Here is a 20,876-nt window from a genome sequence, read left to right on the forward strand (position 1 = left end):
TCCATGGGACAAGGTTAGCCACTTCCTGCGTGTGACTACCAGCCAAGCCCCCTTCCCAGAGGGCACTGGGCAGAACCTCAGAGCGTCATCTTGGCTCCAGGGATAGAGCCCCAGGCTGTGAGCACTGGGGGCTGTGTGAGGACCTGTTGGCATCACTTGTGCCATGGTGCAGCTTTCAGTGGCTCAGTGACTGTTGCTGTGCACTCTTCTGCCCTGTATCTCTCCAGGGGTCCGGGGCTAAGGTCTGTTCTGCTCAGTCCTCTGACACTTGCATGGGCTGGCGAGACAGGAGTGGGATTTGCTGTGGATTGCGAACAGGAAGTACAGAGCCACATGGCCAGGGGAGGGACCCGGTGGTGGACCTGTCTGAGGGCAGGGAGTAGAGGACACAATGTGACTAAGTTGTCCAGCTGCACATAGTGGAAGGGCTGAGCTGTCCCCTGCTCATTTCAGACATCTGAACAGCGTCCTGGAGCCAATTCCTAGATACTGAGAGACAACGGTATATGTAACCTAATATTTTTTAAAATTGAGATGAAACTTATGTAATAAAATTAACCATTTTAGAGGAGTAGTTCAGTAACATTTAGTGGTTCACACTGCTGTGCAGTCACAGCCCTACCTCCATCAAATTTCAAAACATTTTTATCTGCTCCTCATTCTCCCTCTCCCCAGCTCCTGGCAACCTGCAATCTCAGTTATATCCAGTGGTTTTGCCTATTCTGCATATTTCATGTAAATGAACTCGTAGGATACGTGATTGTTTGTTTCCAGCTTCTTTCACCTAGCATGATGTTTTCAAGGTTAACCTGTGTGGTAGCATGGGCCGGTGCGTTATTCCTTTCTATGGTGGAATAATTAATATTCCATTAGGTATATGCTACAGCTTGTTCACCTGTTCATCCATTGATGAATATCTGGGCCATTTCTACTATTTTGACTGTTGTGAATGACACAGTGTTTTTTACCCAATGGTTCTAGTATCCACTAATGATTCTTGCCTGAATCTAGTTATTACTATGATGATTATAAAATGAAGATCTTGTATTTTTGTCTTTCTATGACATTTATTAGATGGAATTCTCTTGTGAAGAAGGCTTTAAGGATGTGTGTTTGTGGCTGGGTGCAGTGGCTCACACCTGTAATCCCAGCACTTTGGGAGGCTGAGGCAGGCAGATCACCTGAGGTCGGGAGTTCAAGACAAGCATGACCAACAGGGAGAAACCCCATCTCTACTAAAAATACGAAATTAACGAGGCGTAGTGGCGCATGCTTGTAATCCCAGCTACTTGGGAGGCTGAGGCAGGAGAATCACTTGAACCTGGGAGATGGAGGTTTTGGTAAACTGAGATGGCGCCGTTGTACTCCAGCCTGGGCAATAAGAGTGAAACTCCATCTCAGGAAAAAAAAATGTGTGTTTGTATGTATAATATTAATTTCTTTTTAAAAACATTTTATGGGTACATAATAGATGTATATCTTTATCAATATTGACTTAGGGATTCTTTTAAAATTTATTATAAATAATTTATTCTTGACTGGGCATGGTGACTCACACCTGTAATCTTAGCACTTTGGGAGGCTGAGGTGGGAGGATCGCTTGAGCCCAAGGGTCTGAGAATGACCTGGGTAACACAGGGGAGACCCTATCTCTACAAAAAATTTCAAAAGCAGCCAGGTATGGTGGTGCACGCCTATGGTCCCAGCTACTTGGTGGGCTGAGGTGGAAGGATCACGAGCCCAGGAGGTTGAGGCTGCAGTGAGCTGTGATCACACCACTGCACTCTGCATCCTGGTCAACAGAGTAAGACCCTGTCTCAAAAAAAAAAAAAATCTTTATTATTCATTTTTATACTCAAATTGTGCAAATATTGCCAATGACACCTGTCCGTGTTCATACGTCCTGTCAGTGTTGTGAGTCAGTGGCGCTCCTGGGTAGTTGGGGGTGTAAGGGTTGTTTACCACTGCGCACATCATTGCTGTGATTAACATTTCAGGTTTCTGAGGTCTGTTTTTTCCGTAATGCCCTCTCCTCTTTCTTTTTCCTGTATGTCACCCTCCCTTTTTCTTTTTGCTTCCAAATTTGCTGTGGCCTTGGAACCTGGATTCTCAAACCTAAAATGATGTCCAGTATAAGGGTGACTAGGTGTTGCCGGCCTGCAGTGGGGGCAGGAGCTGGGCTCGGGGTGCCCGTCAGGATTGGGAAGAGGACATCGGGTAACATCCCTGTAGCTTACAGGGTTTTGGCAGCTGAGGTTGTGGGCTGAGTTTTCCTATGGGGAGCTAGTGTTCTATGTGGGAAACGTGCAAGGGGAGAAGAAAAGACATACACACAACACCTTTAAGGGAAAACAAGCTTTATCCCATGAAAATGGCAATGCAGACATAATAAACAAATGTTACAATAAGCAGATTGATATAATAAGCAGATGGATATAATAAGCAGATTGATATAATAAGGAAATTGCAATGGGAAGGGGAGAAGGGAGTAGATATTTACACTCACCGGACTATGGAGAATTCACCACCAGATTGGGAAGCAACAGCCTGGGCTCCAGAGTCAGCTACTCCTCGGTGCACAGTCGAGGAGAGTCTCACGAAGCTTTGGCACAATCTGGGACCGTTGCTCTTTTCGTAACAAGTTGTTTGGCATGAGGCCCAGTCAGAGGGCCCTTCGTGACTGGGCTCAAGAAACACAAAAAAGGTCAACTTGTTTTTGCGATTGTCTATTGTTTTTCAATAACTAACATACAGGAATAGATTGAAATAGAGATTTCTCCCAAACAGCACTGGATGAACACCTCAAGGGGCTCACACAACCTGTTCCAGGACTTGGTGACCATTGTTTGTGTCTACTATGTTCAGTTGAGTTCAAATTTAATATTTAACTTTTCCTCCACAGCTAGTTTTGAGCTAAATGAAGGAAGTCTCTTTTGGAGGAATTGAAATAATTAAGAAAATGATCCTTTGGAGTAATAAGCCTTGGATGGAACTCCCTGTCCTTTCCTCCAGCGGCTGTCTGGGCAGGTGTGGGGGAGCAGCAATCCTTTGCTTGAGCATTTCCTCTGAGCACCCCTGTCCTGTCACACACTGCTCACTCCTTCTAGTCTCTCAATTTCAGGCCAAGTCCTGCGTCTGCCACATCTGAGGCTTCCACCTGGACAGGCTGCATTCCTGCCTCTACTGCATCTTCTTCGGCTGTTTCACAAAGAAGCATATTCACGAGCATGCGAAGTCAAAGCGGCACAACCTGGGTGAGGCGAACTTCCAAGATGGGGATAGTTGTGGCCCCCAAATTGCCATTCTTTGAGTTTTGATTTGCAGTTCCACTCTTCCAAAAGTCCACTTTGTCATTTATCTCAAATAACACATGCCGCCCACTGGTGACACTTGGCAAGGAAAGTGAAAGGGACAAGCCAAACTCAGCTAGATCATGCCCCCAGTTTGCCTTAGCATCTGACGTGACCGTGGGTGGTGAATGACTGGCCCACTGTCTATGTCCAGCTGACTTCTTGTGAAAAGTTACGAGATCTTTGTGCTGTTACTGCTAATGAAACATCAGACCCTCATCTTTCCCTTTAAAACACATAGTTAGGAATCAAATTAGGCAAACATTTGCAAAGAAAGAGCTCCATGCATTCTGAGGTCATTGAGGTCAGCATGGGGTTGGGTATGCATAGGTGATTTTATGGCCTTCAGCAACGGGTTTCATTGTGTCCAGTCACACAGTTCATGAAAAGGCTCCCTTAGCACTGTGTGTGGCCTCAAGATAAATTTACCTTTCACAGCCTTACAAAATCAAACTCATTCTACATTCTGGAAATTACATAAAACTCAGTTTTGCTCTTGGTTTTGTTTCTGACTGTGTTCATTGAATTTCTCTCCTACAACATAGCATTTTCATTGGAATGCTTATAGGGTTGGCAGGGTATCCTTCAGAATAGCACTTTCTAAGGGCCCAAGCCAGAGACCTGTTTTAGGAAATAGTTCATGTAAGCCTAGCAATTCCAGGTAAAGATATTTTTAGGCCTTTCCCTGATAAAATGCTATAATCTGATGCTGTCTTAAAAACATTAGCCTAAAAAGTCCTATTGGAAACAATATACCAGTTTATAAAGTTGCTGCAGTCACCCTTGTCCCTTAAAGCTCTACAAGCAGTACATGTAGTAAAGAGTAAATCCCACCATTTTAACTGTGGCTGACACAAGAAGTATGTCTGATTTTTTTGTTTTGTTTTGTTTTGTTTTATTTGAGACAAGGTCTCACTCTGTTGCCCGGACAATCATGGCTCACTGTGGCCTCGACCTCCCCAGCTCAAGTGATTCCCTTATTTCAGGCTCTTGAGTAGCCGGGACCACAGACATGCACTACCACACTTGGCTAATTTAAAAAAAAAATTTTTTTAGAGACAATTGATGGCAAAACATACCTCTATCTTTATGATGTGTTTATGATCCAGCTATTTTCTTATGGACACGTGGAAGCCATCGCCTCAATATCATGCTGTTTTGCCACAGCTACAATTGTTGTAAAGGAAACATTTCTTTAATTTCTAGGTGACACAGTGGTAGTTGATATTAACAAAAGCTTTAAGTAGTAGAGATGAAAATAGAGTGAGTCATATCCAGGGAACTTATCTCATTTGCAACTAAGAGCAACTGTTTGTGAAAAGGCTGATTGGATGTAGGGGCTGAGGTTGCAACGGTGAGCTCCCTGGCATTTCTGGAAGAGGAGCTTCCATTTCAGGACACACAGGGCCCTGATCGGCCACAGGTGACCAGGCTGACTAATCCATGGAGAGGGATCAGCAGAGAGTGATGACTTCTGACATGGAGAAACTAAAGGGAGAAGACAGTGGTCAGAACATAGTGGGTGTGATAGAATTCTATTGTATCTACTTAGTGTAGATGCTTGCTTTGAGTAGGATAAATGAAGAATGTTTCTGCCCTGACTCTCAGACCAATTTAGGCTACTATTCACACCGGGCTGGGATTCAGTGTGGCTGAAAAGGTCACAGAACGTTGGAAATAAATTTGTACTTTAGAAGGCTGGGCATGGTGGCTCATGCCTGTAATCCCAGCTCCTTGGGAGGCTGAGGCAGGAGGATCGCTTGACCCCAGGAGTTCATGACCAGTCTGGGCAACATAGCACAATAGCACAACTTTGTCTATACAATTTTTTTTTTTTTCCTTTTCGAGATGGAGTTTTGCTCTTGTCACCCAGGCTGGAGTGGAGTGGCGTGATCTCGGCTCACTGCAGCCTCCACCTCCCAGGTTCAAGTGATTGTCCTGCCTCAGCCTCCTAAGTAGCTGGGATTACAAGTATATAGAAAAAAGAAATTTAACATTAGCCAGGTGTGGTTGTGCACACCTGTGGTCCTAGCTACTCAGGATTTGAGATGGGAGGATCGCTGAAAACCAGGGAGGCTGAGACTGCAGTGCCACTGCACTGCACTCCTAGTTGATAAACTCTGCCCTTAGTTTTGCTAGATGAATAAGTTTTTATAAGGTTTGCTGTAAGACACAAAACCATAAATTGGGAGAAAGATCCACCTCTTTGCTGTGTTGTTTGAGTTCATAAATTTATCGAAGGTTACATGTATATGTGTGGAAGCTGAAAATTGGTTTTCTGTTTCCTTTCTGTATAAATAGGATACATGGCAGTACTTATGTCTTTGATTCTGTGCTTTCTTTTTTAGGGGCCATCCACATGCAGTCTTGTATTTGTAGGCAGGAATAAATTTCCCTTTGATGTTAGTTAGAACCGCTTTAGTCTCTGTTTTATAGAACAAAATAAATATTGGTTCTGAAACCTACCTTTCCAGTAATTTTCCATATCAGCACTTATGTGAGAAAGAGCGAGCTTGGGATTTTGGATTGAAAAGTTGATAGGATGAAGCTTAAAAACCTGGCTAATTAACGTTATTCTTTTCTTGTCTTTTCTGTGTTTTTGGTGTCAAATCCAAAAAATCATTGCCAAATCCAATGTCATGAAGATTTGCCCCTGTTTTCTTCTAGGCATTATACTTTTAGCACCTACATTTAGTTCTTTGATCCATTTTGAGTCAAGTTTTGTATATGGTGTTTAGATCCAGCTTCATTCTTTTCATGTGTGTTAGCAGTGCGATTTATGGGCATGTCATCATAATTAGTTTGTAAGCATGGATGTCTGCCAAAATGCCCAGAACACCCAAACTTGCTTAGACCAGCTGTGTTGGCATGTTCTGAGGTGAGATGACATCATGCACTAGGGCATGCTGACCTCCAAGATAACCAGACATGGGTAGATACTCATGAAGGGACTATAAAAAGAGCAGTTGGCCGGACTCAGTGGCTCATGTCTGTAATCCCAGCACTTTGGGAGGCCGAGGCAGGAGGATCATCTGAGGTCAGGAGTTCAAGACCAGCCTGGCCAACATGGTGAAACCCCCATCTCTACTAAAATTACAAAAAAAAAAATTAGCTGGGCAGGAGTCAACTTTGCCATCTCCTCGACAAGACCCTTTGACCTCAAGACTCCAACCTTGACATCAGAGGAACCTATTCCCCGATGCCTGAGGACTTCTGCAACCAATCCTGTGCCTATTTATGTAAGATTCCCCACCTGTTCCTAACAGGGTGAAAAAGTGGAGTTGCACCCAGCGTGAATGGGGATAAAATACATACATTGTTAAGAAGTGTTTGCATGCCAAGAAACCATGTGATTCGAGCATTAAGTCACAGTATCTCTCATCCTTTGCCATTTAATCTGCTGTGCACGACAATGTGGATGTCAGTTTTTCCAGCATCATTTGTTGAAAGACTGTCCTTTCCCAAAGAAGGTCTTGGTACCTTGTTGAAAAATCACCTTACCATATATGCAAGGGTTTATTTCTGGGCTCTCAATTAGATTCCATTGGTCTATATCTTTTCTTATGCCAGGACCACATTATGTTGATTACTGTAGCTTCATAGCATGTTTTGAAATCAGGAAGTGCATGTCCTCCAACTTTGTTCTTCTTTGTTAAGATTGGTTATTTGGGGTTCCTCAAGATTCTGTATAACTTTCAGATGGGTTTCTCCATATAAGATGGTGTCATCTGCAAATGGAGGTAATCTTTCTTTCCAGTTATGTGAGATTGGTGTAATTCATAGATAGAAAGTAAATTAGAAGTTACCAGGGGCTGGGGTTAGGGATAGGAAGGTCATGCTTACCTGTTACAGAGTTTTTGTTTGAGGTAATGAAAAAGTTCCAAAAATAGATAGTAGTAATGGTTGCACAACATTGTGAATACAATTAATGCTACAGAATTGTACACCTAAAAAGGATTAAGCCAGGCATGGGGACATACCCATAGTCCTAACTACTCAAGAGGCTGAAGCCAGAGGATCCGTTGAGCCCAGGAGTTCAAGACCAGCCTGGGCAACATAATGAGATCTTATCTATTAAAAAAAAATGGCGGGGAGGGTTAGGACATTTGGGTGTGGTGGCTCATGCCTGTAATAGCAGCACTTTGGGAGGCCAAGGCAGGAGCATCAGTGGAGGCCAGGAGTTCAAGGCCAGCCTGGGCAAAGTACACTGTATCTCTACCAAAAAAAGAAAAAAGAGAAAGAAAGAAAAGAAAGAATCTTGGCATGGTTACATGCACCTGTAGCCCCAGCTGCTTGAGAGGCTGAGGAGGAAGGATCACTTGAGCCCAGGAATTCAAGGCTTCCGTGAGCCATGATCACACCACTGAACTACAGCTCAGGTGGCGGAATGAGATCCTGTCTCAAAAACAAAAGCGGGCAGGGGAGTTTAAATGGTACATTTTATGTTACATATCTTTACTACAATTTAAATATAATAACAAAATATACCAAAATTCATTGATTTAAGTGTGTATATATAGATATTAATTGAATGGTATTCTTTATAAGGGTGAATTGTATAGACTGATGGAATGAAACTGTTTTTTTAAAAGTTACAGATCAGGTGACTATTGGGCCTAAAGGCCTGAGGAGATAAAAGTTGTGAGAGAGATATGAGATTTAAATTTTTCAGTCGAAAAAACATTTGTTTCATTTTTTAGAGACAGGGTCTGGCTGTGTTACTCACTTTGGCCTCGAACTCCTGGGCTCAGGTGATCCTCCTGCCTCACCCTCCTGAGAAGCTGGGACCACAGGCGCACACCACCTTGCCCAGCTAGGAGTTATTAATAATCTGAAAATGACTGTTGATTGCCCAAAGAAGATCATCCTTATAACTTAATATGATCCAAAAGCTAAGGACCGTATTAAAAGACGGTAGCTGGAGAAGCCTAAGCTTTTTCTTTGGTCCCTCAGTGAGTTCAGACTGTTCAGTAAACCAGGCACAGGTGATCAGAGACCAGCGCTGCCTCTCTTGAGCCTCGGGAGCATGCAGCACTGCCATCTGTGTGCAGGTGGGAGCACTGCGCTGGGGTGCTCTGCCACACCTGCATATGGTGAGCAGACAGCCTGCAAAGCAGCTGCTAACAAGTGCTGAGTGGGCCGTACCAGGGGATTTGTTCAGTCCACATGTCCGGGAAACGGCAGAGCCAGGATGAGGCTCCAGGCTTGTTAGACAGTGAGGCCCGCACTCGCTCATTAGTCCTCACTCCCCTACTCCTCCCACCTCCCCACATTAACGAGGAGGGCAATTAATTTAATGCGAAAACCACTGCCCTTCTAAAGCAGGTGACAGCTGTCCTTGAGTATAGATGAATGGGACTGGATACTGCTCCCTGGGAGAATGGCATGGAGTTGTGGGAAAGCACCCAGGGTCCACACAGAGAGGAGGGAAGAGCACAGGAAAGCAAAGCCTAACCGTGTGAAACTGCTGTGTGGGAAACCTGAGCATGGAAGCCATTCACTCTCCTGCCTCTCAGTTTGCCTGGGTCCTTCCCGGCGAGAGAGGACAGAGCCATCCTCTGCCCATGCATCTCCCTCTGCCCTCCCACCGCCGTCCTGGAACAACTTCACTGACTGTCAGTATTTGGTTGTCAGTTTATGGAGGGTGGTTTGCAGAAGGTTCAAGGGGAGTTCAGTTGAACAGCCTAATGTGCGAGGGACAAGGAACCTTGGTTTCTTCATGGCCCAGTTCTTCTACATCCTATGGAACATGCAGTAGCATGCAAAAGTGGGAGCTGAATTGTTAGCAAATGCACTCTGTTGGGCATTCACTTTTTAGTTGGAGCAGCAGGAAAGGCCTAAAGTGAGTCTTGCCTGGATATTGAGGGTGATGCTCTTACAAACAGAATGTCAGTAGCAAAAGGGTAGTTGTCAAAAGCTTGTGGAAGAACAGAAGAGAGTGGTGTGGGACGAGAAGAGGCAGAAGGAGCGATGAAAGGCCCTACTTCCTTTGTCCAGCCTGCCCTGCGAAATCACCTTAATGGAAGGTGGTAAGATGCACGCTTCAGGGGAAGGAACCTGCTTTAACTTGGTGGAGTCACTAGGCCATCCACTGTAGACCCCTGAGGACTGACTGCAGAGGCCATGGTGGCTGAGTTTTGTTTTTCCTTTTTCATTAAACTTTTTATGTTAAGATAATTGTGTTTCCTCTGTAGTTGTAAGAAATAACAGAGATCCCATGTACTCCTTTGCCCAGGTCCTTTGATGGTGAAATCCTGCAACATTGTGGTATGGCACCACATCTGGGATAGGATACTGGCTACGATGCAGAAAGTACCCAGTGTCTCCATCACCTCCTCCCTGTCCCCAGCCACCCAGGAATCCTTCTCCATTTCCATAAATCTGACATTTGAAGAATGTTATGTGAAGATAATCATATAACCTGGAATCTTTGAGATTGGCTTTTTTCACCCAGAATTCTCTGGTGATTCATCCAGGTTGTTGCTTGGATCAGTAGTTTGCTCCTTTTTATTGCTGACTCGTATTCCATGACAAGAGGGGACACCTAGGTTATTTCCAGTTTTGGGCTGTTATGAACAAAGCTGCTATAACCATTCACATGTAGTTTGTGTGTGAGTGTATGTTTTCATTCTCTGGAATAAATATCCAGAAGTGCAGTTCCTAGGTTGTATGGTAGTTACATGTTTAGTTTTTTAAAAAACTGCCAAACTGATTCACACCAGCAGTGTATGAGTGATAGATATACTTACTTTGTGACCTTGCCAGCATTTGGTGTTGTCACCATTTGTTTTTTTAACCATTCCGATAGGAGTATAGTAACATCTTGTGTGGTTTTAATTTGCATTTCCTCTATAGCTCATGGTGTTGAACACCTTTTCATACTATTTATCTGCTGTGGAAAGTCTTCTCATGTCTTTTGCTCATATTCTAATTAGACTGTTTAGTGTTTTTCCTATTGAGTTTTAAGGGTCTTTATATAGTGTAGATACTAGTATATAGTCTAGATACTAGTCCTTTGTCAGATACGTCGTTTGCAAAACACATTATCCTTCTTTGTGGCTTATCTTTTCATCTTCCTTAGCAGGACTTCGTGCAGAGCAAAAGTTTTTAATTTTAATGAAGTCCAATTTATCAATTTAAGTTTGTTCTATTTTCTGTTACTTTTTGTCTAACATTACTTTTTGTATCAGCTTGAGGCGTTTTTGGTTTTGGTTTTTTGCCTATGGACGAGGGTCACTCTAGCACCATTTGTTGAAAGGCCGTCTTTCCTACATTGAATTCCTTGTGCACCGTTGTCAAAATTGGGCATATTTGTGTTGGTTTATTGCTAGCTTCTGTTCCATTGATCCATGTGTCTGACTTTCCACTAATACCACAGAGTCTTCATTACTGTGGATGTGTAATATGTCTTGTAATTGGGTAAATGGATTATACCTTCTTTTTTTTTTAATTTAAGAATATCCTAGTTCATTTGCCTTTCCATGTAAATTTTAGAATAATCTTGTCCATGTCTACAAACAATCTTGCTGGGATTTTGATAAGATTGTGTTAAATTGATTATCAATTGGGTGAGAATTGACATCTTAGAATCTTCCAGTTCGTGAATATATTATGTCTCTTCATTTATTTAGATCTTCTTTGATTTCTCTTATCAGTGTTGTGTAGTGTTCAGTAGTTCCTGTACATGTTGGGTTGTATATATACCTAATTTTTTTTTTTTTAAGATGAAGTCTTGCTCTGAAGTCAGGCTAGGGTGCAATGGCACGATCACAGATCACTGCAACCTCCGACTCTCGAGTTCAAGTGATCCTCCTGCCTCAGCCTCCCGAGTAGCTGGGATTACAGGCATGTGCCACCACACCCGGCTAACTTTTGTGTTTTTAGTAGAGATAGGGTTTCATCATGTTGGCCAGGCTGGTCTTGAACTCCTGACCTCCGATGAGCCGCCCACATGGGCCTCCCAAAGTGCTGGGATTACAGACATGAGCCACTGTGCGTGGACTTCTTTTTTCTTTTTCTTTTATTATTATTATACTTTAAGTTCTGAGATACATGTGAAGAATGCGCAGGTTTGTTACATACGTATGCATGTGCCATGGTGGTTTCCTGCAACTGTCAATGTGTCACCCATATTAGGATGTTAGTATTTCCTTTTTTTTTAAAGCAATTGGAAGTGGTATTGTATTTTAATTTCAGTGTCCACCTGTCCATTGCTAGCATATAGAGATACAGTTGATTTTTGTATGCTGATCTTGTATCCTGCAACTTTGTTGAACTCACTAGTTCTAGGAGTTTTTTTGTAGATTCTGGGATTTTCTACACAGACAACTATGTCATCTGTAAAGATTTTATTTCTTCCATGTTGATCTGTATGCCTTTTATTTCCTTTTCCTGCCTTATTGCACTGGCTAGAAATTCCCGCACTATGTTGAATAAGAATTCTGAGATGAGCATCATTGCCTAGTTCCTGATCTTAGAGGGAAAGCAATCAGCCTTTCCCCATTATGTATGATGCTAGCTGGAGGTTTTTTTTTTAGAGACACTCTTAGGAAGTTAAGGAAGTTTCCCTGTATTCCTACTTTTCTGAGAGAATTTTAAAATAATTATGAATGGATGTTGGGTTTTGTCAGATGCTTTTTCTGCATCAATTTCTGCATCAATGTGGCTTTTCTTCTGTAGAGTATTAATTTGGTGGATTACATTGGTTGATTTTTGAATATTAAACCAGCATCCCTGGAATAAACCCTCTTGGTCATTGTGTATAATTCTATAAATATATTGCTGAATTCTATTTGCTAATATTTTGTTGATTTTTGCTTGTATAGCAGTCCCCTTTTATCTGCAGGAGATGCATTCCAACACCCCCAGTGGATTCCTCAAACCACGGGTAGTACTGAACCTGATTGCTCTCAGTAGGAACACATTTCTGATTGGAAACAACCCAGGAACCCCCTCGTATCAAACCCAATATACTTTTTCCATCTTTTTTTTTTTTTTTTTTTTTTTTTTGAGACTGAGTCTGGCTCTGTCGCCCAGGCTGGAGTGCAGTGGTGCAAGCATACCTCACTGCAGTCTTGAATTCCTGGGCTCAAGTGATCTTCCTGCCTCAGCCTCCCAAGTAGCTGGGCCTATGCCAGCACTTGCCACCACACCTAGCTTAATATATTTATTAATTTATTTTTGGTAGAAACAGGGTCTTGCTGTAATGCCCAGGCTGGTCTCAAACTCCTGGCTTCAAGACCTCCTCCTGCTTCAGTCTCCCAAAGTGCTGGGATTACAGGTGTGAACCACCACACCCAGCCATAAATACTTTATATATATATATTTGGAGTCTCTGTCATCCAGGCTGGAGTGCAGTGGTACGATCTTGGCTTATTGCAACCTCTGCCTCCTGGGTTCAAGCGATTCTCCTGCCTCAGCCTCCCAAGTAGCTGGAATTACAAGCACCCACCACCGTGCCTGGCTAATTTTTTGTATTTTTCTTAGAGGCGGGGTTTCACCTTGTTGACTAGGCTGGTCTCGAACTCCTGACCTCAGATGATCCATCTGCCCCAGCCTCCCAAAGTGCTGGGATTACAGGCATAAGCCACCATGCCCAGCCAACTATTTACATCTTAAGTAGGCAATTTGTCATGGACTATGGCTGTAACATTTTTATTTAGAGGGGTAACAGCAAAACTAGCATGAATTTCTTTTTCCTTCTTCACAATTTCACAGATAGATTTTTTTCTTACTGTAAATCTTAGCAAGCTTAGCATATGATTTTTTTTTTCTTAAATTGAAAGCTTTTACCCTTTCACTTAAAGGCAGCACTTTATGGCTTCTCTTTGGCATATCCAAATTGCTGTCATCACTACTTGTATTAGTCCATTTTCACACTGCGGATAAAGACATACCCGAGACTGGGAAATTTACCAAAGAAAGAGGTTTATTGGACTTAGAGTTTCACGTGACTGGGGAGATCTCACAATCATGGTGGAAGGCAAGAAGGAGCAAGTCACATCTTACATGGGTAGCAGCTGGCAAAGAGATTGTACAGGGAAACTCCCATTTTGAAAACCATCAGATCTTGTGAGACTCATTCACTGTCACAAGAACAGTGCCGAAAAGATGCACCCCCATACTTCAATCATCTCCCACCGGGTTCCTCCCACGACATGTGGGAATTGTGGGAGTTACAATTCAAGATGAGATTTGGTTGGGGACACAGCCAAACCATATCACTACTGTTGTGCTTTGGGGCCATTATTAAGTAAAACAAGTGTTATTTGAACACAAGTACTGCAGTACCACCACCGTCGATCTGATAACTGACGGCTACTAAGTGACTAAGGGGCAGGTGGAGTATACAGCATGAATGCGCTGGACAAAGGGGAGGATCTGCCTCCCACAAGGGATGGAGCAGGATGATGCAAGATTTCATCACACTACTCAGAAAGGCATGCAATTTAAAGCTTGTAAATTATTTCAGGAATTTTCCATTTAATATTTTGAGGCTGTGGCTGACTGTGAGTAACAAACCCAGGAAAGTGAAACCGCGGAACCATTCGATGGGAGAGAGGGTGAACTACTATATATTCGTGAGGGATGTTAGTCCATAGTTTCTTTTTTCCCTTTTAACAAATTTTTGGGTTTTGTATATAGTTTGTCTGGTTTTGGTATCAGGGTAATACTAGCTTCATAAAATGAATTGGAAAGTGTTTCTTCTGTTTTCTTGAAAAGATTATATGGAATTAGCGTTAGTTCTTTAAACACTTGGTAGAAATCTTAAGTGAAACCGTCTGGGCTTGGAGATTTTTTTGTGTGTGTTATAACATTACATATTCAGTTTCCTTAATATTTATAGTATCATTTTAATTATCTGTGTTTTTCAGTGAAATTGGTCCATTTTCTGTATGTTGTCAAATTAATATTTGTAGAATTGTATTAGTATTCTTCATTATCCTTTTGATGTCTGCAAAATCTGTAATGATATCCCTGTTTTACTTCTGTTATTAATTTGTGCTATTATGTCTTTTTTTTCTTTGTTAGTCTCGTCAGAAGTTTGTCGATTTTATCAATTTGTTCCAAGAACCAGCTCATTGATTTGGTTTCGGTTTCATTGATTTCTACTTTTATCTTTATTATTTCCTTCTTTTTCTTGCTTTTGGTATATTTTGTACTTCTTTTTCTAGGTTCTAGAGGTAGAAACATAGATTATTGATTTGAGACCTTCCCTCTTTTCTAATGTGAGCATTTTAGTTACATTTAGTTCCCTCCTAGGACTGCTTTAGTTTGGTTATTGAGAGGTGTTGAAGTCTCCAACAATATTTGTGGATTTATTTATTTTTCCTTTCAGTTCTATTAGTTTTAGCTTCACATTATTTTGCAGCTCTGATGTTTAAAGGTGCATGAACATTTAGGCTCACTATGTCTCAGTGAATTGACCCTTTTATCATTATGCAATATTCCTCTCAGTCTCTGGTCATTTTCTTTATGCTGAAATATACTTTATATGATAATATAACTACTCTGTTCGCTGTAGATTAATGTTTGCAGGATGTATGATTTTTATTTTTTTATTTTCAACCTGCCTGTAATCATTATATTTGCAGTGAATTTTTTTCTAGACACTATATAGTTGAATCATTTTAAAAAGTCTGCTCTGTCAATGTATCTTTTAATTGGTGTATTTAGATCATTACATTTAATATATTTACTGATATGTTAGGGAATAATAGTTTTTTGTTTTCTGTTTGTGTCTCTGGTTATTATTTCTGTTTTCTTTTTCCTGTTTCCTTTGGGTTATTTGGACGTTTTCTTTAGAATTATATTTCGATTTATATATAGTTTTTTTTTTAAGAATATGTCTTCATATAATTTTTTTTAGTGGTTATAACCAGCTGATGTTGCTGGTTCTAGAGCCCTTTGGCTGAGAAAGCAGATAGCTCACCTGCCCGGCAGCCTGGGTCCCCAGGAATTATTAGGTCAGGCCGAGGACACTGAAACATTTGTCTACCCTGAGAGGACTCTGAGCACCTGTGGCTGAGGCCAAAGGACCACGGGGCTAAGGATGGGGAGAGCCCAGCTCTAGTGGATACGCATACCTTAGCAAGCTTCTCACTACAGCCCACTGTTCATGGAGGAGCTGGGCCCTGCAGATCGACCAGAAACCCGACGATATGCCACCTTCTGCCCCTACGTCCTGTGTGTCCTGGGCATTGGCGCTGTCTCCCTTGGCAAACACAGAACACTGTTCCATCTCAGAGATTGCTGAACCAGAGAAACAGATGCATTTATGGTACTGTAAATACTATAGTATATGTGTTGCCAATTATTGTAAAGTCATAAATATTTATAATTCTGGTTCTGATTTGATAGGCACTTGAGGTAGCTATGGGTGGAGAATATGCTTACTGTCTGAGGAGACTCACAACCATTTCTCAGGTTTCCCTTGCAGAGTGTATGCCCTTCCCAGTGGGACAGTGGGGGTGCCAAGGAGAAAAACGGCCAGTTAGAAAAAATCCCAAGACTAGTCTACGCAGAATCTCTCCCCTGCAGACAGGGCATTAATAGCCCAGTGGTGGGTGAACGGCAGAAGCCAGGACTAGACTTACACTTTTGCCTCACAAACCTGTGAGGACTCTGGAGCTCCTGCCCCTGCCTCACACAGCCTCGCCAGGAGTCTGCTGAGCACCTTTGAAACAAGCGCAGGGAAAAGATGAAGGTCTGCGAGGCCACTGAGCTCACAATATTCATCTACATTGGTCACCTTTGTGTCAGAGAGTGTGTGTATCTGTATGACTGAGTACACGTGTCTATGTGCATAGATAAATCTGCGCATGCCTGTCTGTATGTGCACATTACATCTTTATGCTCATCTATGTCAGTTCTATGGCTGCGTACCTGTGTGGATATGTGCACACTGGACTGTGGGTCTCTATGTGAGGATGTAACATTTGCATACATGTGAGGATGCATATCTATGTGTAAATGCTCTCATGTTTTGCATGTTTAGTGTGTGTGTACCTGGGCACACATGAGTGCATGTGTAGAAATATGTGTCTGTGTGTACACTTGCTCTCCATGCATCTGTGTTTTTATATGTGTAACTGAGCATATTTCTACATGTAGGGATGACTGCATGTTCATCTTAGAGGATCTGCATGAATCTGTCCTTTTTGTGAGATTTCTCTTCCCATTCATCTTAAATCTCTCTCACCAGCTAAATGTTTGTTCCCCATCTCTGTGCCGCCTCTATTCATTCTCTCCCCAAACGAGCTTCTAAACACCAGCCTCCCTCTGCCATCAGATCAGCTGCCTTCGCTGCCCAGTTCTCTTCTCGCCCCGTACTTGCTTTCTTCCTCTACCTTTCTACCTCAAGCTTCCTCTGCCTGCTTTTGTCACAGTCTCATTGCTTGCTGACTTGGAGGCTAGGGCTGGTCTGCACTTAGCCTCTCCCTTCCTAATTTCTAGCCCTAGTGAGCAGCCCTGTCTTAGCTCTGGCTGACCTCCACAGTGAATCATTGTGTTCCTGCCACCTTCCTGACCCCTATGCTCAGCCTGGAATTGTTGTAGGAGATAGCAAGGGCATTCAGAAGAGTCAGTTGGTTACCAGTGCCTTGGTGTTTACTCTTTTATGTCTTAGTTCCTGAGTCCGGGGTGGGGTTTGATAGGGAAGAGGTGGTGTAGCTAGAATGCGAACTAAGAACTTCTCCATCTGCTTTACTTTTTCTTTTGTTGACAAATTGTCAGCTTTTCTACTCAAAACTGACCAAGAAGTTGTATTTGCCTTTTGTGGCTACTCAAGTCCTACTGCCCAGCCAAGCGCCCCACAACGTCTCAGCCCAATGGGTTGGTTAAAAAAGACAGACACAGAGAGAGAGAGAGAGAGAGAGAGGAGGGAGAGAGAGAGAGAGAGAGAGAGAGGAGAGGGAGACAGAGAGAGAGAGAGAGGAGGGGGAGAGAGAGAGAAAGCACTCTCATTTTTGTATCACAATTGCCCTTGTTTTTAGCAAGTGTGTGAACTCACAGTGCTTTTCTATGAATAAACCATGGATCACATGAAAGATCATTTTTCTTAAAGAAAAAAAAATTCCCTAGTCCCAGAGGGGACCAGCAAATACTTAATAGAAGATTACAGATTTCTTGTGAGTGCATATGGCTCGGGGAGACCTGATTCTGTAAAGCAAATGTTACTATCCTCCTCAAATTCATGTGTTGAATTCTAATTCTATGTGATGGTATTTGGAGGTGGGGCCTTGGTGGGTGAATAAGTTCATGAAGGCAGGGACCTCGTGAATGGAATTGGTGCCCCTATCAAAGGGACTGCAGAGAGCTCCCTCATCCCTTCTGTCATGTAAGGACACAGTAAAAAGATGGCTGTCTATGAACAAGGAAGCCAGCCCTCTGCGGACACAGAATCTGCTGACCATTTGACCTTGGATTTTACCATCTCCAGAACTGTGAGAAATCAATTTTCTGTGCTACCTAGTCTGTGGCATTCTGTTTTGACACCAAGATTAGCTAAAGTGCCAGCATGTCAACTTGCACACATAATTCTTGGAAACTCTGATGCCAAATCCTTGATGACAAAAGGTGATTGATCTGCCAGAGACATGAGCCTACATCATTCCCTCTTTCCACAATAAACCAGAGAGTCAAAACAGGCAAGAGTAAGTCAAGGTCTTCTAAAAGCCATACCTGAAAGGTTTCCAATAACAGTTGACTCGACAGTAATTTAATCACACAAACAACCACAACAAAAGACACAACTATCAGAGATTTTCAGGATCGCCTCAAAAACACCGTCTAACATTAGGGAGTTCAAAAAGGCGTGAAGTTCCGGAAATCAAACTTTATTGAAATATTGTTTCATCAACTTGCAATTCTAACACTATTAATAAATGCTAGGGCGGGTGGTGGCACAGAGAGCCTGGGGCACAAGTGCTATCTTTAAAAGCTTTGCTTGCTGTACCCTTTGGAGCTGCCTCCTGGTCCCCTCACCCTCTGCCCGCCTTTTAAGAGCCTGTCCTGGGCAGCATGACAGGGGCAAACAGCCCGGATGCCCAGCTGCAGACAGACATCCATCCCTGGAGGAGGAGGCCGCCTCTGGGTGCAGGAGGAGCTGCTGGAATTCTTCCTCTCAGCCTTCTTTTAATGCCCTCAAGCACCTCCTGCAAACAGATAGACCCCACCAGCAGCAGTAGAATAAACAGGCCCTGCAGCAGCAGGACTGCAGCTCTAGTGAATGACACAAGCCTCTCTCCAGCGAGGTAGAGGAACCCAGGCTCAAAACCCTGGTCTCCGCCTCCATGTTTGCCACCATGCCCAGGACTAGGGGCAGCATGGGAGCTGCTGGCTGGGGCCGTGCTGGTCACCCCCTCCCTGCCACCTGTCTCTCCAGCCACCCTTTCAGCTGCAAGGCTAAGGCCAGTGGCTATAGTAGGTGCCGTGATTTCAGGCAGCTCCTCTCTGGGCTGGTGCTTGGCTGGAGCTCCCTTCACCTCCAGCGCTGTCTCTGGAGGGGACTCTTCCCATGCTGGTTCTGGCTCAACAGCTGGTGCTGGAAATGCTTCTATTTCTGCATATTGAGCAGGAGCTGAGAAAGGAGAAAGGGTCCCCAGCGTCAGTCACTTTCCACTGGAATTTCCAAACACAGAAACAACCTCCCTGAATTTAAAGGAGTTCCAGCCCCTAAACACCGCCCCCGCAAAGTCTTCCAGACTGCAGGCCACCTCACCATGTGCCTGTGCCTCCATGGGCTCCCGAATCTGCTCCTGGACAGGGACAATGTGCAGATGCAGCCCTGATGGGATCTCTGGTGTGGCCTGGCCCTGCTAGGGCCTGCCCCGGGCTGCCCTGTGGTACCCGGGTGCACCTTCTTACAAAGGGCCACAGGCGTCTGGGGTGAGGGATGAGCCTTCTTCGGCATCGTCGGAAAAGGCTCTCACTCCCTCCATTCCTGAAGCAGCAGCCTCTCGAAGTGGGGAAGCAACACGAGAACATCTTGCTGTCTCGAGCGTCTCCCACCAAGTGAGCTGGTTACGGTGCTGACTCTAGGATCTGGGCGCCTGGTTACCAGAGTTCTAAGTTCTGTTCAGGTCTGTCATTAAGGAAGTGAGGTCGCTTCTTTAAGGTTCTGTCCCCTCAGCCCCTTTCTTCCATAAGACCTCCTCAGGACTCCACTGGGCTGCTGACTGCTCACCCTCCCCCCAGGACACCTCCTTACCTAGACACCATTATGTCCACCCAGGGCCTGCTTGGAAACCTGTGCCTGATGATCACCGGGGGCCGGATGTCCTCCTCAGGCCTGATATCCACAGAGGGCCTGATGTCTGCCTTGGGCCTATGTTCCTCTTGGGGCCTTGTGTTCACCCGGGGACTGTATCCAGCTGGGGCCTGATGGCCTAGTGGGTCTTGTTATTCACCTAAGGCTTTGTGTCCACCTGGGGTCTGGTGATCACCTGGGACTTGGGTATCAACCTGGGACCTGGGTGTCCACTTAAGGCCAGATGTGCACCCAAGACCTGAGTTTTCACCTGAGCCTGATGTTCTCCTGGGGACTGGGTGTGTACCTTGGGTCTAATGTCCGCCTGGAGCCTACATGTCTACCAAGGCATGGTGTCTACCTGCGGCCTGATGTCCACATGAGTCTGGTGTTCAACATGGGCCTGCTGTCCACCTAGGGCCTTGGTGTCCATCTGGGGCCTGGTTGTCAACTTGGGGCCTGGTGTACACCAATGGAGGGTCCACCTGGGGCCTGATGTCTGCCTGCAGGACTGGCGTCCTCCTGAGTGAGGTGGGAGGATCTCTGGAGCTCAAGAGATTGAGACCACAGTGAGCCTTGATTGTGCCACTGCCCTCCAGTCTGGGTGACAGAGTGAGACCCTGTCTCAAACAAATCAACGAAAAACCGCGCAAATTATGTAGCTATACAAAATATTTTCTTTCCTTTTAACCTTATTCTGTGAGCTTTTTTCATTATTTATTTATTTTATTTTCAAAACCTTTTTGGTTAAAAACCAAGACACAAACATACACTTTTGCCTAAACCTAAGCAGGGTCAGGATCATCGATTTCACTGTCCTCTACCGCCACATCTTGTCCCACTGGAAGGCCTTCAGGGGCAGTAACAGGCATGGAGCTGTCATCTCCTTGATAATAATGCCTTCTTCTGGAAACCTCCTGAAAGACCTGCCCGAGGCTGCTTCAGTTAACTTTAAAAAAAAGTAGTGATGGACCTGTTCAAAGTTACTAACTTTGGGTTTTCTGCCCACCTAACTGCCGGAGAAAGATTTTTAAAGTAGCATATGAATTATTGCTTTTTATGGAGATGCCATTATTAAATTTTATAATTGCCCTGCTTTTTCCAAATATGACATAGAAACAGTTAAATCAATTCAAGATCATTAAATCATATGAAGTAATTTTTATATACATTATCTGCTGAGTTGAATACTACATAAGTCGTCTCCAACCCATAGGTAGTCTTACAAAGACAGAGGCATATTTTTTAAATTACTGAGCTTGATATCAAACAATATA

The 20,876-nt window shown here is 43.7% G+C and overlaps 1 protein-coding gene across 1 annotated transcript; it reads right to left on the minus strand.

Annotated features, from left to right (window-relative positions):
- Positions 1-18,171: 18,171 nt before the first annotated feature.
- Positions 18,172-19,452, minus strand: LOC102145723 (CMT1A duplicated region transcript 15 protein-like protein). The gene is given in 3 exon segments (XM_065532813.2): positions 18,172-18,930; positions 19,072-19,165; positions 19,167-19,452. Coding segments are annotated over 3 exon segments (846 nt in total). The 5' UTR covers positions 19,338-19,452; the 3' UTR covers positions 18,172-18,349.
- Positions 19,453-20,876: the final 1,424 nt, after the last annotated feature.

This window comes from Macaca fascicularis, chromosome 16, assembly GCF_037993035.2.
Source record: "Macaca fascicularis isolate 582-1 chromosome 16, T2T-MFA8v1.1".
Taxonomy (NCBI): domain Eukaryota; kingdom Metazoa; phylum Chordata; class Mammalia; order Primates; family Cercopithecidae; genus Macaca; species Macaca fascicularis.